At 39.7% G+C, this 17,796-nt stretch overlaps 1 protein-coding gene and 1 long non-coding RNA gene across 2 annotated transcripts; one reads left to right on the top strand and one right to left on the bottom strand.

Moving 5' to 3' along the window:
- The first annotated feature begins 1,639 nt into the window (after positions 1 to 1,639).
- On the top strand, positions 1,640 to 11,401 carry LOC309516829 (vomeronasal type-2 receptor 26-like). The gene is made up of 6 exons (XM_082195771.1): positions 1,640 to 2,040; positions 3,537 to 3,828; positions 4,349 to 5,236; positions 5,900 to 6,127; positions 7,817 to 7,943; positions 8,495 to 11,401. Exons 1-6 carry the CDS (start codon positions 1,820 to 1,822, stop codon positions 9,391 to 9,393), a joined length of 2,655 nt encoding a protein of 884 aa, XP_082051897.1. The 5' UTR covers positions 1,640 to 1,819; the 3' UTR covers positions 9,394 to 11,401.
- A 125-nt stretch (positions 11,402 to 11,526) lies between these two features.
- On the bottom strand, positions 11,527 to 14,633 carry LOC309516928. Its single transcript, XR_014213070.1, has 3 exons — positions 14,591 to 14,633; positions 13,989 to 14,083; positions 11,527 to 12,141 (listed from the first exon to the last, which is right to left on the bottom strand). It is a non-coding gene; the product is annotated as an uncharacterized lncRNA (long non-coding RNA).
- Positions 14,634 to 17,796: the final 3,163 nt, after the last annotated feature.

The raw sequence follows: 17,796 nt of genomic DNA, 5'->3' as shown, positions 1-17,796 counted from the left end.
TCAGGAGGACTCTCTTTAAGATAACCTTCTTTGACTGCACTTTGTCATGTACACAGTCATTTAATTATTAAGGTCCCTGTCACACAGCAACTTGCTAGAGAGGGTTGGAAAAGAAATAGGCAAAGGGGGTGGTTACCCAGGATACACTGCAGGTTAGGCCAACTTCTTAAACGGTAAAGTGACCCTGACCATTAGCTCCAGTCGTGACCGACTCTGGGGTTGCGGCGCTCATCTCGCTTTATTGGCTGAGGGAGCCGGCGTATAGCTTCCGGGTCATGTGGCCAGCATAACTAAGCCACTTCTGGTGAACCAGAGCAGTGCACGGAAACGCCGTTTATCTTCCCGCCAGAGCACTACCTATTTATCTACTTGCACTTTGATGTGCTTTCGAACTGCTAGGTTGGCAGGAGCAGGGACCGAGCAACAGGAGCTCACCCTGTCACAGAGATTGGAACCACTGACCTTCTGATCGGCAAGTCCTAGGCTCAGTGGTTTAACCCACAGCGCCACCCGCATTCAACTTCTTATCCAGTTACAAACACAAAATGTAGGTCAAGCATAATAGACCTACATAATAGAGGTGTTAATGAATAGGGTCTGTGTGAAGGAATGAAACTATGGATGCTATGCAACATCAAATGACTGAAAGCCTGCTTCTGCTGTTCCTAAAGTCATGGTCTTGTGAAAGGCTCCTAGGGCTGAAGGGTGGGGCAAGGCAGGTGGGAAAAGCCATTGCCTGATAGCCAGCACAAAGTCTCCCCTCACCCCTCGTTTCTCTTTCCTCTGCTTCTCCTGCACACCATCGGTACGCTCCTATGGGAAGCTGCAGAGGGAAGAGAAGGAAGGGAAGCTAAATTATACTGAACCAATTCACTACTGCATTTAGTTCCATATTGTCTACAATGATGGACAGCAGCTTTATAAGGTTTCAGACTGGGGTCTCTTCCAGCAATACCTGGAGATGTTAGGTATTGAATGTCAGACCCTCTGCACATGAACCATATGTGGTACCACTGTGTAACAGCTCTTTTTCTCTTTCTTCTCCACTCGTAGAAGTTTGTCCTATTTATAAATGGATGCAGTTGGATATCAGCCCTTTTTCATCTGTTTTGCTTTTCTGTTTTGGATTGTATAGTGACTGCTTTTTCCTTCAAGTTCATTTTACCATATATATTTTTGGGTTGGTGAGGATTCACAGAAGGGTCAAAGGTTCAATTAAAGAATGATGGACCCAGGTGCATTTTTTAGGAGGAGCTTCGACTTTGGCTATTCACGCCTCACTGCCAGCCCTGCGCCAGTTTGTGAGGCTGGCATCTGATCTCAATGATTTACCTAGCAAACTAGTAAAATCTTACTTTTCCTAATTGAGAATTGCCTGAGGCAACAAATGTTTACATGACAGTTCTGCCAAAGATGATGCGCCATGGAGTCCGTAAAAAATTGCAAGTGATTGTCTCCCCTGCAATTATTAAAATGACAATAATTAAGTCACCTTGCCAATGCTCCAGAAGGCAAAATGTGAGGTGGGGGAGAATCAGCAAGCAAGTCTGAAATGTTTATAGTCTCCCAGTGTCCCATAGACAGTTAGAATAATGCAGGAGAGAGAGGCCAGGATCTGTGATCTTACAGGTCATATATCAAATCACTTCATCTTATTTACCATTCAAGGCAGGTATTTGCGACAGAGTTTAATGATAAGATGCATGCATGTCCCTTTAAGCACTGAACTGGCAGAATCAGCTGCCTCCAAATCCATGCTGTTCAAATCAGGCTGATGATGATAATGATGATGATATTGTAGAGAGGCAAAGAAGAGTCCATGTGTAGAACCTTGCTGCTGCTGCTTCTCCTGCTCTTCCCCAACATGGTGTGCCGAGTGCATAGTGCTAATTTTACTACAACTAATCCTGTACCTATTCCACATGAGTGGTATGAGCCAGGTGACCCTGTCATTGGTGGGATAGCATCTCATATCCGCTACCTCTTCCCCACTGTTTTATTCAATAAACACCCCTCTGAAGTCTTGATTGACAGACCAATGTAAGTAAATAGTCCTTAATATTATTTTTTTCATTCTTTACATTTTTATATTTGACTGAAATATACTTTGTTTTGAATGAATAGTTTTAGAACTGTATTGATTTGATGGATGATATAAGAAATATCTGTGCATACAGATTATGTCTGCACTGTCAGTTAGACATTAGGAATCCTTAAGATTTAGTGATCCAATTCTGCAAAGAGAAAATTGAGTAAGAATAGAACAGGGCGGCATAAAAACCTAAGAAATAAAGCAGCCAAATTTGCTGACGTGACAAAAAATTTCAGAGTGCCTAAAACAAAAATGAATTGTGAAGAGCTCCAAACATATTTTGCCAAACTGGATGTATAGACAGTTAAATGATGAATGTAATTCAATCTGTAAAGTGATCTATGTTTTTTTTTTTGGGGGGGGAGTCCTTCATTCACTTATAAGTCTATGGTGTTTAAACTGGGGGTGATTGACCACAAATGAGTTACTGGGACAGTAATGGATAGCTCATTGAAAATAATGACTCAGTGTATAGAAACTGTAGAAATGACAAATTCCATTCTAGAAATCCTCACTTAAGCCTTAAGGGACTGAAACCAAAACCACCCAAATCATAATGCTATCATACTAATTATGGAATAGTGTGTACAGTCCTGGTCACCTCATCTAAAAAGATATATTGTACATCTGGGAAAGGTTCAGAAAAAGCAAAAATCTATGGTGCGACTACACTTGGAATACTGTGTTCCGATCACCTCATCTAAAAAGGAATACTGTACACATCATAATGCTATTATACTAATTATGGAATATTGTGTACAGTTCTGGTCATCTCCGAGGCAGAGAGCAGCACAACAGTTCATCAATGCTGCTCCAACTATTAAGACTGTTCAGTTAACTGCCATAACTGTCAACTGTCATAACTTCCACAACTTGTATGACCTCACAGAGTTCTACAGATCTTGAAATTAACCTTTTACATATGCATTTTGGTTGCTAACATCCCACATTCTGAGGGGAAGAAGAAGCAGAGAGTACACTCGCTATCATTGCTAGCATACAAGTAGGCATACTTGGTAGAAATACATGTGAAACTCTCCATTGCTGTATCTTTATTCTCTTGAAAACCTGATGATTTGCATTGAAAATTGCAACTGCCATCAGCTTTATTATCATTTAATGCAAGTTTGCATTTCCAGAGAAAGCTACAGCCAAAGGGATATAGCAATAATTTCAAAAACTGTAGCATAGTCATATGACACAGCAGTTATTTCTAGATGAAGTGAAAGTCAAGAAAATTCCTGACCAATTCTGTATATTCACAATCTATGTCTTTGAGAAATAAAGTAAAAAAAGATTTGAGCTAAAGAGTCATTCAAATATTCTAACAGAACAAAACAAGGAACAAAACAAGACCCATCTTTCCTCTGAAAGTTCTCTCTCTCAGATGTAGATTTTGTACACTATTTACTTTCCCCACGTAATAATGCCACTTTATTCACAGCGTGTTATCAAAGTTCTACCAGCACATCCTTGCCCTGGTGTTTGCGATTGATGAGATCAATGGGAATCCCAAGGTCTTGCCCAATGTCACTCTTGGGTTCCACATCTATGACAGCTACTATCAATCTAAGATGACCTACCGCACCACTCTGGATCTGCTGTTTAACTCATATACCTTTGTCCCCAACTACAAATGTGGCTCCCAGGAAAATGTAATAGGAGTCATTGGGGGACTGAGCTCTGAGGTCACCTTGTGCATGGCAAACATCTTGGGTCTTTACAAAATTCCACAGGTAGGGACATTCTGGGTATCAGAAAATTGAGTTTTCACACCATAATTCACTCTTCAACTCTTTTTCCAGTAGAAGACTATGAATTTATAAATTTGGAGTGGTATAACAGAGACAACTGAAAGGGACTGAAATGTATGGATTTGTTGCTGATGTTATAGCATGGGGTCTCCAACAATGTTCATGACAGGGGCAAGGTTACAAAGGATGTGTGCTTAATGCATTTAAGGGAAGATTAATTCAAAGGTGCCAGGATGGTAAATGGGATATACAGATGGGATCATATATCCTGGGAACATATTGTCAATGGATCATATAAGATCAGGACATGTTAACTAGAAATGTTCCCCATATAAAATAGGAAATTGAGCAAGATGGCTTGTGCATTTTTTATGTAAGAGGAAGTGGGTTCCTCCCCCCCCAAAAAAAAACCCCAACAACAGTAAATTTGAGATGTGTGGGATAAATAGGTTTGTTATGAATACTTCCATCAATTCCTTATGGTTGTCTTTTTCTTTTTCAGATTTCATATGGTTCATTTGAAGCAGCCACAAATGATCAAATTAAATTCCCTTCTTTTTACCACATGGCTCCTAATGAAGCTCTTCAATATCAAGGAATTATCCAGTTGCTTCTGCATTTTGGATGGAAATGGGTTGGGCTCATCACTCCAGCTAATGAAGCTGGAGAACATTTCTTGAATACCATTGAACCAATGTTTTTCAAAAATGGGATCTGTTCAGCATTCACAGAAAGAGCTGAATACCATGTGCATGTCACTGGTAAGATAACTGATATGCTGAGAGAGACAAGGATTTTGTCCCCAGCTTTCATAACAAGCAAAGCAAATGCAGTTGTTGTATATGGAGAAAGTGCATCTATTACATGGTTGTCAACTGCTCTAAAGCTGATGAAATTATCTGAGTTCATATTTTCCCAGTCTAAAAAGAACTTACGTGAAGGAAAAGTATGGATTACCACAGCTCAGATTGATTTCATTTTATATGAACTTCAGAAAGTTATTGATGTTAATATACAAATGTTGCATGGTGCTATCTCTTTTGCAATTCATTCCAAGGAAGTTCGTGACTTCCGAGATTTTCTGCAACATGTAAATCCTTCCTGGGAAGAGGGAGATGATTTTATCTCAGGTTTCTGGGAACAAACATTTGATTGTTCACTTGCACACTCCACAATGTCAACAAAGATAGCTAAGCCTTGTACCGGAGAGGAAATGTTGGAGAGCCTTCCTGCGCCTTTTTTTGAAATGAGCATGACCAGCCACAGCTACAGTATCTATAATGCTGTGTCTGCTTTGGCACATGCCTTACATAGGCACTTGGCTGGATCCAACCGCAGAAGAATGGAGGCTGCAGGCAGACGATCTCCTCAGAATATAGAGCCTTGGAAGGTAATGTTTGCGGTTGCAAAAAGTTTGGTTTGCAAAGTGTTCACTATTGTGCCCTGCCTTGATATTTTATGTGAGTTGGTATTTAATTATAAATAAAACAAATAAAGGTATCCTGTTAAAGAAACAAACAATGAAGATTTCTACTGCACTGCAGGCTATGCTCCTTATAGCAGAACATGAATTAAAGAGGGCGTTTGTCATAACGTTAACTTAAAAAACAACAACCCTCAGTTGTCATCTCCGCTCTCCTAGAACATGTTCCTCTTAAGAGTTAGAGTATCTGCATGGAGAAACAATTGCACATATTTTAATATGTGATTGATTGGTCCCAATTATCCAAGAACATATAATAACATAATACTGATTAAAAAGTGAGATGGAAAAAGGGCATAATAGACATCTTTTAATATGACAATATGTAACCTTTCTTTCGAATGTATTCAATAATTATCAATCTGACTGTGTCATGTATGGTATAAAATTCCTTCATTTGCAGAAAACAAGAATGGATCTGCCAATTCCACACTGTCACAAATTATACTTTGAATCAAAACTTTATAACCCCTAGTATAAAGAGCTTGAATGCATCTAGAAAAGCTATTCAGCAATCTTAATCAGAATGTTTTAATACTTTATAGACCTTTTGATTCTCTTTCCACCTAGCTCCACTCATTCCTACAGAAGATCTCATTCAACAACTCTGTTGGTGATGAAATTACATTAAATGAACATGGAGAATTAGCAGCTGGTTATGATATTACAAATTTGATCACTTTCCCAAATAGATCCTACATCAGGGTCAAAGTGGGAAGGCTGGATCCTCAGGCCCCTGCAGGCAAAGAGTTCACCATTAATGATGGACAAATTAAATGGCACAGAGACTTCACTCAGGTGAGGAAATAAATTTCTCAAATGCCAACATTCATGGTTATCCAAATAAAATGGGATGCAATGAAAACAAGGAGGCTTTTTTCATTTAGCACCTGATTAAATGTGATGTTTCCTCAAAGAGAAAAGTAGGGTTTATAGAGAGGAGATTCATATATAGATGGATAGTATTTTAATGGAGAGAATCTCTATTTGAACAATTGGCTTTACTTGTGGGAACACGCTAGCATGTTAGTTTAGATTTTAGAATGTTTTATCATTTTACTGTTGTTAGTCTCTCTGAGCCCGGCTTCAGCTGGGGCGGGCGGGATATAAATAATTTTATTATTATTATTATTATTATTATTATTATTATTATTATTATTGAGATCCTACTTGTTGCCCAGCTGATGTTAATCACAATTTGCTTTGTATGTGATATTATATTGTATAGGATAGGAAAATTGCCTTTCTATATATTGTTTATTTGTAAGCCACCAAGGAGTAAGCAATGTCCTTTAAGGAACACTGTAAGGTCTAACACTAAATAAACATATGAGCCACAATACGAAAAAGAGCAACATGCACAGAAGACATCTCACATTTAGGACCAATGGCTATCAGATACTGTTGTCAGACATTCTTTTATGTGACGTCCCAGAGGCAGATCTCTGGTTAGTGGAATCTGATATAATGCTAAGCTTCTTACAGCATTGCTTGGGCTTAAAGTGAACATTATAATTTTCTGGAGTTTGTATGATGCTAGGTGCAGCAGGTATACATCTAGGCATAGCTGCACCTAGTGCATCAACCTAAAAGGGGCATAAGCAGACCAGCCACAGAAGCCACTTGAGACCCTAGTGATGAGTTGGAATCTCAAGGTAGTTCCAGACTACAAACTTCTTCCTTCACAGTGAGTCCAATCCCTCCCAGAAGGGATCCCAATCCTTTTGAGAGACAGAATCCACTCACCCAAAGCACTTTGGAGTTATAAGGATTCAGCCACCATCCTGTCCAACACCACCTTCAGACAGCAGTGCAGCACCTTCACTGTTTCTCCTCATTCCAAGGGAATTCTAAGATACCGGTGTTCATCATCAGTATACATATGAACACTGTGCTCCAGATTCCTTGAAGATAGCCCCTGTTTCGAGTTTCATTTTAGACTTCCGGTCGGCGCCAGCATTAATGGCGGTCCTCTTTCCGAGCTCCGGAGGAGGACTGCTCTGCGAGTTCGGGTCTGACCCGCTACGGCAAGCGGGGGACCCCTAAAATCACAGGCGCGGAAGCCTGTGAACAAGGAGACTCGGTGGGCACCAGAAGCGCCCCCCCTTACTGCAGAAAGAGCCTTTTTAAAGGCTCCGGAACGGCATCGGGAGAGCGCGGTGCTGAGAGTCACTACCCAGCCCGCAGGGTGAAGCCGCGTCGCCATTGACGGAGAGCGCCGATTCCTTCCTGTAAATCTGAAACTGAAAAACCTGTGAGTAAGACTGAACATTCATGTAATTCTGCAAGTAGAAGCAAAACTGCTAAGATATACTCAAATCTAATAATGCTTAACGGCTGCTTTTTATCCCATTTCATGTTCCACTTGTGCCCATATGGATCATAGGTTTCACATTATTGGTCCTCCTATTGCTGATAGACCTCCTGATGTTAGATTAAATCCCATAAAACCTTTAAAAACAAAATTATTCCTATATATTTGGATAGGTGCCACCCCTGTCAGTATGTAATGACAAATGCCGTCCTGGTTACGGGAAGAAAAAGAAGGAGACAAGTAAATTTTGTTGCTATGATTGTGAACCATGTCCCAGCGGGATGTACTCAAATGAAAAGGGTGAGAAATGTCATCTTAAGATAGACCAAAATGCACAATTTATTTAGCCAACTCTGAGGTCCTTAAAATTTTGTTGTGGTGTGGAGGTTAAATAATTGATTTCTGTATTGTTCTCATTGTTTACAATATAATCTTTAAAAAATCCTGAAGAAAATATTTTTTCAGAAAGGAACATAATACATTTTGCATCCAAATTCTACTAAATTCTAATGGGATAGAAGTGATGGTCACTCCACGAAGAAGAAGACAGTTTGGGGAGAGAGTGAATGTCTCATTCAGTGGACCTCTCTTGGCTCACAAGATTTCACCTGTAACGTTGCTCTTTTCACTACAGGGCATTTTAAGAAAGAGGAGGAGGGCCACTAAAAGATAGAGATATCCTCTATGTAGAAATTCCAGATTTGATGCATGAGATCTATTTTTGAAATATCTCAGACAAAAGTCTTTGAGTTAGAAGATTGAAAGCTACCCTGGCAAAGAACATTAGCTAGGTAGACTCCTGAGGACTAAAATTCTTAAGAATTGTCTGTAATTTCATTTTGTCTTTTCAGACATGGAAACATGTATCAGTTGCCCAGCAAATAAGTATCCAAACAAAAACCAGGATAATTGCATTCCTAAGATACCAAACTTTCTGGGCTTTGATGAAACTTTAGCCATCACTTCAACTTCCTCTGCACTATTGTTTTCTCTGATCACAGCTCTAGTGTTGGGCATCTTCATTAAGCACAAGGACACCGTAATTGTCAAAGCCAACAATAGAAGCCTCACTTACATTCTCCTTGTGTCCCTCCTCTTGTGTTTCCTCTGCTCCTTGATGTTCATTGGAACACCTAAGCAGGCAACCTGCCCACTCCGACAAACAAGTTTTGGCATCGTCTTCTCTGTGGCCCTGTCTAGCATCTTGGCCAAAACCATATCAGTGGTTTTGGCATTCATGGCTACCAAGCCAGGATCCACAATCAGAAAGTGGGTAGGCAAAAAACTGGCTTATTCAATTGTCCTCTCTGGCTCCACTGTTCAAGTGGGGCTCTGTGGTCTTTGGCTGGCAACTTTCCCCCCATTCCCAGATTTGGACATGAAATCGAGTGAAGAAATTATATTCTTATGTAATGAAGGGTCCGTCCACATGTTCTACTGTGTTTTGAGCTACATGGGCTTCCTGGCCACTGTCAGCTTCACTGTGGCTTTCCTAGCCAGGAAGTTACCTGACAGCTTCAATGAAGCCAAGTTCATCACCTTCAGCATGCTGGTCTTCTGCAGTGTTTGGATCTCCTTTATTCCAACTTACCTGAGCACCAGAGGAAAATACATGGCGGCTGTGGAGATTTTCTCCATCTTGACTTCTAGTGCTGGATTACTGGCTTGCATCTTTTCCCCCAAATGCTACATTATTCTTGTGAGGCCCGACCTGAACACCAGAGAACATCTAATGCAAAGAAAGATATAAATAATATAAAAATTTGTAGTTCCATGATTGTTCTTAATTTTCAACACTGAAATGTCAAAAATGTGAATGAATGAGGACATGTGACCAAATGAAAATATTTCAGCTGTTTTGTGCTCTGTTTCTGGGCTGCAAAATTGTTGCATGTTATTTTAAGAGGCCATTCAGACCAAATGAGGCAAATGTTCACATAACCTTCTGAACTTCAACTGAAGACAATGAAACTCTGAAATTGAAAGAGAAACATCAACATTATTCTATAGTTGTTCTGATTAGACAGCTAACGTAAATGAAGTTAAGTATTAGAGTTGTTTTTTACTAAGTGGTATAGTAATTATTTAAGAAACTAAATAAAAAAGCTATGTTATATTAGTGAGGCCTTAATTCAACAATAGAGAGCAACTGATATAGAGAAATACAGTGGTACCTCGGGTTAAGTACTTAATTCGTTCCGGAGGTTCGTTCTTAACCTGAAACTGTTCTTAACCTGAAGCACCACTTTAATCTATGGGGCCTCCTGCTGCTGCCACACCACCGGAGCACAATTTCTGTTCTCATCTTGAAGCAAAGTTCTTAACCCGAGGTACTATTTCTGGGTTAGCGGAGTCTGTAACCTGAAGCGTATATAACCCAAGGTACCACTGTATGTAAATGACAGGTGTGTTTGTAGTTTCACTTATGTTCTTGGTATCAGTTTAGGAACATGAGGTTGGTCAAGTGTATATTGGAATCCCCATTTGTGTCTACAAACTAACTCACCCCTAAATATTACGGCTTGGTTTCTCCCACAAACACGAGATGACTCTGGCTGTTAATTATTTCAGATTTATTGCTAAAACAACAAACTAGATGGCGCTCCTCTACACATTGTCCTCCCCAGAAGATGGAGTTGCCCGGACTGAGCTCCTCCCCGTTCCCCAGCACGGAAGCCCCCATCTTCTCTTCCAGTATCTTTCGCGTGTCTCTGCCACTTTTCAAATCCTGAGATTTGGCAGAGAGTGTTTCCTGCATTCCAACGTATTGCCAACTATTGGAGTTCTCACACATCTGACTGTCCCTTTGGTCAGAGCTCAGATTACAGCTGCTCTCCCCCTCCTCTCTGCTTTCTGCTGTTAACTGTCCTCTCCCTGTGCCTGCTTATCCTCCTCCTGTCAGTATCTGAGCTTCGCTGTCACTAAAACACACTGCCTTGTGAGCTATTTTGCTGGAGTCAAATGGACACAGCTCTGAGAATAGGCCCAAATTATCTTATGCCCAGTAAAGAGCTCTCACAAACTGGACTGTTCCCCATACAGTTGGTTTATTACAAAAGAATAAATGATCTTTTAACAATAGATTGATTAGCATAGTTCAGAATATATAGAACCATGGGTGCATATCCTCACGCATTCAAACTCAAAGTAATAAGTTCCTACACTACAAGGGGAAGATAAAGGGATTGAGGATAACAGTGTGTTGTATGATTCCCAAGCAGGGCTGGCCCTCCCATGAGGAAAGGTGAGGCAACCATCTCTGGTGGCAAGATCCACGGGGGCAGCAGATCCCAATGTTGATCTTTATTCCCCACTTGTTCCTGATGGAGACATTCACTCATTCCTTCTTCCCTGGAGAGGATGGAGATGCCATTTTGTGGCTTACCTCAGGCACCAAAGTGTTCTGGACCAGCTCTGCTCCCAAGAAGATAGTGATCGATGCAGAGTTTACCTGTACCTATCCAACCACTTACTAGAGCAATTGCTGCAGCTATGTGGGCATAAGGCTGTGCTGCATCCAGGATCCAGAAATTCTATGCCTGAAGCTATTGTAGTTCTGAGTGATATATCTGGGCTTCACACTGACAAGCAACCTCACTAAAATCTAAATTGACTTTTATTTAACATCATCAGAGGCTATGTCATTCAATCCTCCACAAGTAGCATCTAATACAAAGAAAGATATAAACAGAAGACTTTCTGGGTTCATACATGTTCTTTGTATTCTAAGTCAAAATATCAACATATGTAAATCAATTTATGTAATAAAAAATCTTTTATTTCTGGATTGCAAAATGGTTGTCTCTTCTTTAACGAAGCTGTTCTGACCAAATGTGAAAAACAGTTGAAAAGCGGATCCAAATTTCAACTGAAGAAACTGAAACTTTGAGATGAAAACAGAAACTTATTATTTATTTTTATGAAGCTATATAGAGCTTGTGGTTGCCAGACCACTATAAATTCTGGACCCAGCAAGTGTCAGAATTTAATTAGGGTTTGGGATGCCAAACTATGTACTAGACATCTCTAATCCCCTGAATCAGCAGCTGATTAATATAAGCTAATTTCCCGTGAAGTGATAGGCTGGGTGATGTGTCAAAGGATCAAAGGGAACCCAGTGTGAAATGGCAAAGACATCCCCTCCCCAAAATTATCCAGTTCCCCTCCCCCATTACATTCATATAATTGACCTAGGTACCCAGAAGCCATTGTTCTTGGTGAGAACTTGCTGCTCACACAAATAGAAAGTTATCATGTTGCTTCCATCAACACCTTGCTGACAAGGTACCCATGAAGGCACAAGAAGCAGTATCTACCTCCCTCCATTTTCTCGCTTCTCCATTACATGGCTGCATACAAAAAAACAACAAAAAACAAGCAAAATCATGTTCTTCCTAACCTATAATTCCATGAGGTGATAAATATATTTACTTGACAGTTCTACTAATGATGATGCAAGATGGAGTCCTTAAAAAATGGCAAGAAGTGATTGTCTCCCCTGTAATTATTAAAATTACAATAATTAAGTCACCTTGCCAATGCTCCAGAAGGCAAAATGTCGGGTGGGGGAGAATCAGCAAGCAAGTCTGAAAGGTTTCATAGACAGTTAGAATAACGCAGAAGAGAGAAGCCAGGCTCTGTGATTGTATAGGCAATACTTCAAATCACTTCATCTTATTTACCATTCAAGGCAGGTCTTTGTGACAGAGTTTAATGATAAGATGCATGTGTATCCCTTTAAGCACTGAACTGGCAGAATCTGCTGTCTCCAAATCCATGCTGTTCAAATCAGGCTGCTGCTGATGATAATAATGATATTGTAGAGAGGCAAAGAAGAGTCCATGTGTAGAACCTTGTTGCTGCTGCTTCTCCTGCTCTTCCCCAACATGGTGTGCCAAGCGCATAGTGCTCATTTTACTACAACTAATCCTGTACCTATTCCACATGAGTGGTATGGGCCAGGTGACCCTGTCATTGGTGGGATTGCATCTCATATCCGCTACGTCTTCCCCAATGTTTTATTTAATATACACCCCGCTGAAGCCTTCATTAACAACCCACTGTAAGTAAATAGTCCTTAATAGGATTTTATTAATTCTTTACATTTTTATATTTGACTGAAATATACTTTGTTTTGAATGAGTAGTTTTAGAATTGTATTAATAAACTGTATTAATTAATTAACTGCATTAATTTGAAAGATTTGATAGACTGTATGAGAAACATCTGTGCATACAAGCCACGTCTAAACTCTCACTTGGACATTAGGAATCCTTAAGATTTAGTGATCCAATTCTGCAAAGAGAAGATTGAGTAAGAGAAGGAGAAGGGGGGTGGCAAGTTTGCTGATGCAACCAAATTTTTCAAGGTGTTTAAAACAGAAATGGATTGTGAAGAGGTCCAAACGGATCTTTTGAAATGGGATATAAGGGCAGTAAAATGAAAAATGCAATCCAATGTGTGAAGTGATGTGCCTTTGGGCAAAAAAGCCTTAATTTCACTTACAAATCTATGGCATTTCAACTGCTGATGATTGACCACAAATGAGTTACTGGAACAGTAATGGATAGCTCATTGAAAATGCTAACCTGGTGTATATAAAGTGTAAAAATGGCAAATTCCATGCTAGGAATCCTCACTAAATCCTTAAGGAACTAAAAACAAAACTACACAAATCATAATGCTATTATACCAATTATGGAATATTGTGTACAGTTCTGCTCACCATATCTAAAAAGATTTATTGTACATCTTGAAATGGTTCGGAAAAAGCAGGAAAAAGGTGATCAGATCAACTCGTCTATGAAAAAAGGTTACAACATTTGGGACTTTTTAGTTCAGAGAAAGGTGAGCAAGGGGTGACATTATATAGGTGCACCAGATTATGTATGGTGTGGTGAAATTTTTTCTCTCTCTCATAATTCTTGAACATGGGAAAATCCCATGAAGCTAAATGTGGAAAAAATCAAGACAAGCAAAAGAAACTACTTATGCACACACTGAATAGTCAAACTGTGGAATTTGCTCCCCCAAGAGGTAATGGAGAATGCCCTGAATTTCCATAAGGACTGGCTGCTAAAATACAACAAAATGAACCTATAAATTTCACTAGGCAAAACTATTATTTCATGTCATGTATCATTATTAATTGATTGCTTCCCCCCTGTTAAGTAAGGTCTTCGCAACAAAACATAATGTTGGTCTTAGTTACTCAGTTATTCATAAACAAAGTGGGTTTATAAAAGAAGAATAAGATAAAATTATGTGATTTCCAGTCTCCCATATAAACTTTGACTAGTGCACATGTGTTTACACGTGTTGGTGTTCAAATTATTTTCTACTTACTCTTGCTCAATTGCCATTTGTTCTTCTATTAACATTCTTTCACACACTCAGTGACTGATTTCCTTCCACATTTCTCTGATGAAAATAGGGACGTCCTATTCAATAATAATAAGAATAATTTTACCATATATTCCCCACCCAACTCATTGGGTTGCCACTCTGGGCGACTTCCAACATATAAAAAACATAATATTACATTAAACATTTACAAACTTCCCTATACAGGGCTGACGTCCAATGACTTGGGGGTCAGATAACTCCATATCCCCCCACACACAACATTTCTCCAAAGAAAGTAGGGACATCTGAAGGAAAACTGGGATGTTCCGGGATACAATCATAAACCAGAAAGGCTTCACTTAATCAGGGATGTCCCTGGATAATAGGGACACTTGGAGAGTCTGGAGTTGCTGAAAGCTACATAGTAAAGTTGCCAGATGCACTTCTTGTGGGAATTAGACTCTGGTTCCCATTTCCAGAGCGTGCAGAAGTCAGCCCTGGGTCGTTTGATCATTTAATTAATTCTCCTTTTTCTCCTATAAAAACTATGCAAAACTCTCTCTTTTAAAGTTTAAAGAGCCAATAACCTTTACTTAGTGTACCTGCAGTTGCAGATTAAATACAGTGCCATAACTGTCATAACTGCCACAAAGTGTATGACATCACAGAGTTCTACAGCTCTTGAAATTAACCCTTTACATATGCGTTTTGGATGCCAACATCCCACACGTCTGAACGGAAGGTGGAGCAGAGAGTGCACTAGATATCATTTGACTTGCTCTGCTGTGATATGAAACACTGTCTGACTCTGAGTGATATTGTCCCCAATGTGCCACCCTAAATTGTTACAGCAGGCTGATGTCAGAGAAACGCTAACTTGGCCAGATGACAGATACCCATTCACTACGCATAAGAACTCAGCACAATAGTGGCTGTAAGAGTAAGCACTCTTTGCCTCTTCCATTGCCATGTGGTTGGCGTGCTAATGTTCCCTGACGTGTGTTTGATCTGTTTCATATGGAAACTTCCATCACCTGCGTTCTAGTCCTCGGCCCTCCTATTTCATTGCCCACATGTCATTTATCATGGCAGACTAGCACTAGGGAGATACAGTTTCAAATCTCCATTTTCTCTAGGGGGTTTTGTGAGGATTCATAGCAAGTGAAAGTCAGCCCGTGTTTCCTTCATGAAGTGCGGTAAGAATATTTATTAAAATAAAATGGTGGTGTCCAATGCTTATTGGAAAGAAGCAGAGGTAAGTTTAATGAAGAATGTATTCAAAGTGCTTTGTAAACATGGGATCAGAGCCTTTGACAACCATCATTGCTAGTTCACAAGTAGGCATACTTGGTAGAAATACAATATGTGTAACTCTCCATTGCTGTATCTTTATTCTCTCAAAAAACTTATACTTCGCATTGAAAATGGCAGCTGCCATCGCCTTTATTGTCATTTTTATTTCCAGAGAAAGCTACTACCAAAGGGATATAGCAATAATTTCAAAAACTGTAGCATAGCCATATGGCACAGCACATGTTTCTAGATGGAACTGTATAGAGAGAAGGAACAACATGGTCAGAAATACAGAAGATGAACTGAAAGTCAAAAAAATTTCTGACCCATTCTGTATAGATTTCTTCACAATCTATGTGTTTGAGTAAATAAAATAAAAAAGATCTGGACTAAAGAGCAATCCAAACATTCTAAAGGGACAAAACAAGGAACAAAACAACACCCATCTTTCCAATAAAGCTTACTTCATTACTAACTTTACTTTCTTTGAATATAGCCCTTATATATCCCAACAGTCTGAAAGCTGTATCTCTCAAATCTAGATTATGTGCACTATTTTATTTTCCCATGATATAATGCCACTTTATTCCCAGGGTGTTATCAAAGTTCTTCCAGCACATCCTTGCCCTGGTGTTTGCGATTGATGAGATCAATGAGAATCCCAAGGTCTTGCCCAATGTCACTCTTGGGTTCCACATCTATGACAGCTACCATAACTCTAAGATGACCTACCGCACCACTCTGGATCTGCTGTTTAACTCACATATCTTTGTCCCCAACTACAAATGTGGCTCCCAGGAAAATATAATAGGAGTCATTGGGGGACTGAGCTCTGAGGTCACCTTGTGCATGGCAGACATCTTGGGTCTTTACAAAATTCCACAGGTAGGAACATTCTGGATAAGAGAAAATTGAGATTTCACACCATAATTCACTCTTCAGCTCTCTTTTCAGTAAGTCTATTGATTCATAAATATGGAGTGGCATAACAGGGACAAGTGAAAGGGACTGAAATGTATGGGTTTGTTGTTGTTATAGCATTGTTATAGCATGGGGGTCTCAAACAATGTGCATGACAGGAACAAGGTTACTAAGGATGTGTGCTTAATGCAGGTAAGGGAAGATTGGTTTAAAAGTGCCAGGTTGGTAAATGGGGTATCCAGTTGGGATCATATACAGTGGTACCTCGGGTTACAGGTGCTTCAGGTTACAGACTCCGCTAACCCAGAAATAGTACCTTGGGTTAAGAACTTTGCTTCAGGATGAGAACAGAAATCATGTGGCGGCAGCACAATGGCAACAGGAGGCCCCATTAGCTAAAGTGGTGCTTCAGGATAAGAACAGTTTCAGATTAATAACAGACCTCCAGAACGAATTAAGTTCTTAACCCAAGGTACCACTGTAATCATATAATATTTTCATTTAAGCCCAGGACATGCTAACTAGAATGCTCTCCATAAGAAATGAGAAATTGAGCAAGATTGCTTGTGTATTTTTTATGTAAGTGGGGGTGGATATTTTCCAAAATATCATTAAATTTGGGATATGTGAGATAAATAGGTTTCCTTTGAATTCTTCCATCCCTTTGGAAGTGAGTATTCTCTATTCTCTTTTTCAGATTTCATATGGTGCATTTGAAACATCCACAAATGATCAAATTAAGTTCCCCTCCTTTTACAGCATGGCTCCTAATGAAGATCTTCAGTACAAGGGAATTATCCAGTTGCTTCTGCATTTTGGATGGAAATGGGTTGGGCTCATCACTCCAGCTAATGAGGCTGGAGAACGTTTCTTGAATACCATTGAACCAATGTTTTTCAAAAATAGGATCTGTTCAGCATTCACAGAAAGAGTTAAACAACATGTTCATATCACTAGTAACTCATTTAATATAGTGGGTGACACAAGGACTTTGTCCCCAGCTTTCATAACAAGCAAAGCAAATGCAGTTGTTGTATATGGAGAAAGTGCATCTATTATATGGTTGTCAACTGCTCTAAATATAATGAGGTTAACTCAGTTGATACTTTCCCAGTCCAAAAAGAACTTACCTGAAGGGAAAGTATGGATTACCACAGCTCAGATTGATTTCATAATATACTTTCTTCAGAAACTTATTGATGTTAATATACAAATGTTCCATGGTGCTATCTCTTTTGAAATTCACTCCAAGGAAGTTAATGATTTTCAAGATTTTCTGCAGCGTGTAAATCCTTCCTGGGAAGAGGGAAATGGTTTTATCTCAGGTTTCTGGGAACAAACATTTGGTTGTTCACTTACAGACTCTACTAAGTCAACAAAGAAAGCTAAGCCTTGTACTGGAGAGGAGATGCTGGAGAGCCTTCCTGCACCATTTTTTGAAATGAGCATGACCAGCCACAGCTACAGTATCTATAATGCTGTCTCTGCTTTGGCACATGCCTTACATAGGCACTTGGCTGGATCCAACCACAGAAGAATGGAGGCTGCAGGCAGCCGATCTCCTCAGAATATAGCGCCTTGGAAGGTAGTGTTT

The sequence above is a fragment of the Podarcis vaucheri genome, assembly GCF_965113315.1.
Source record: "Podarcis vaucheri genome assembly, chromosome: 13".
Lineage (NCBI taxonomy): Eukaryota > Metazoa > Chordata > Lepidosauria > Squamata > Lacertidae > Podarcis > Podarcis vaucheri.
Note: the sequence above shows the minus strand (reverse complement) of the source record. Positions and strands in the feature narration are given on the sequence as shown.

Coding starts and splice junctions, on each gene's coding strand:
- LOC309516829 (XM_082195771.1), top strand. CDS start 1,820: ATGTGTAGAACCTTGCTGCTGCTGCTTCTCCTGCTCTTCCCCAACATG. Junction 2,041..3,536: donor GTCTTGATTGACAGACCAAT/GTAAGTAAATAG, acceptor CTTTATTCACAG/CGTGTTATCAAAGTTCTACC. Junction 3,829..4,348: donor GTCTTTACAAAATTCCACAG/GTAGGGACATTC, acceptor TTTCTTTTTCAG/ATTTCATATGGTTCATTTGA.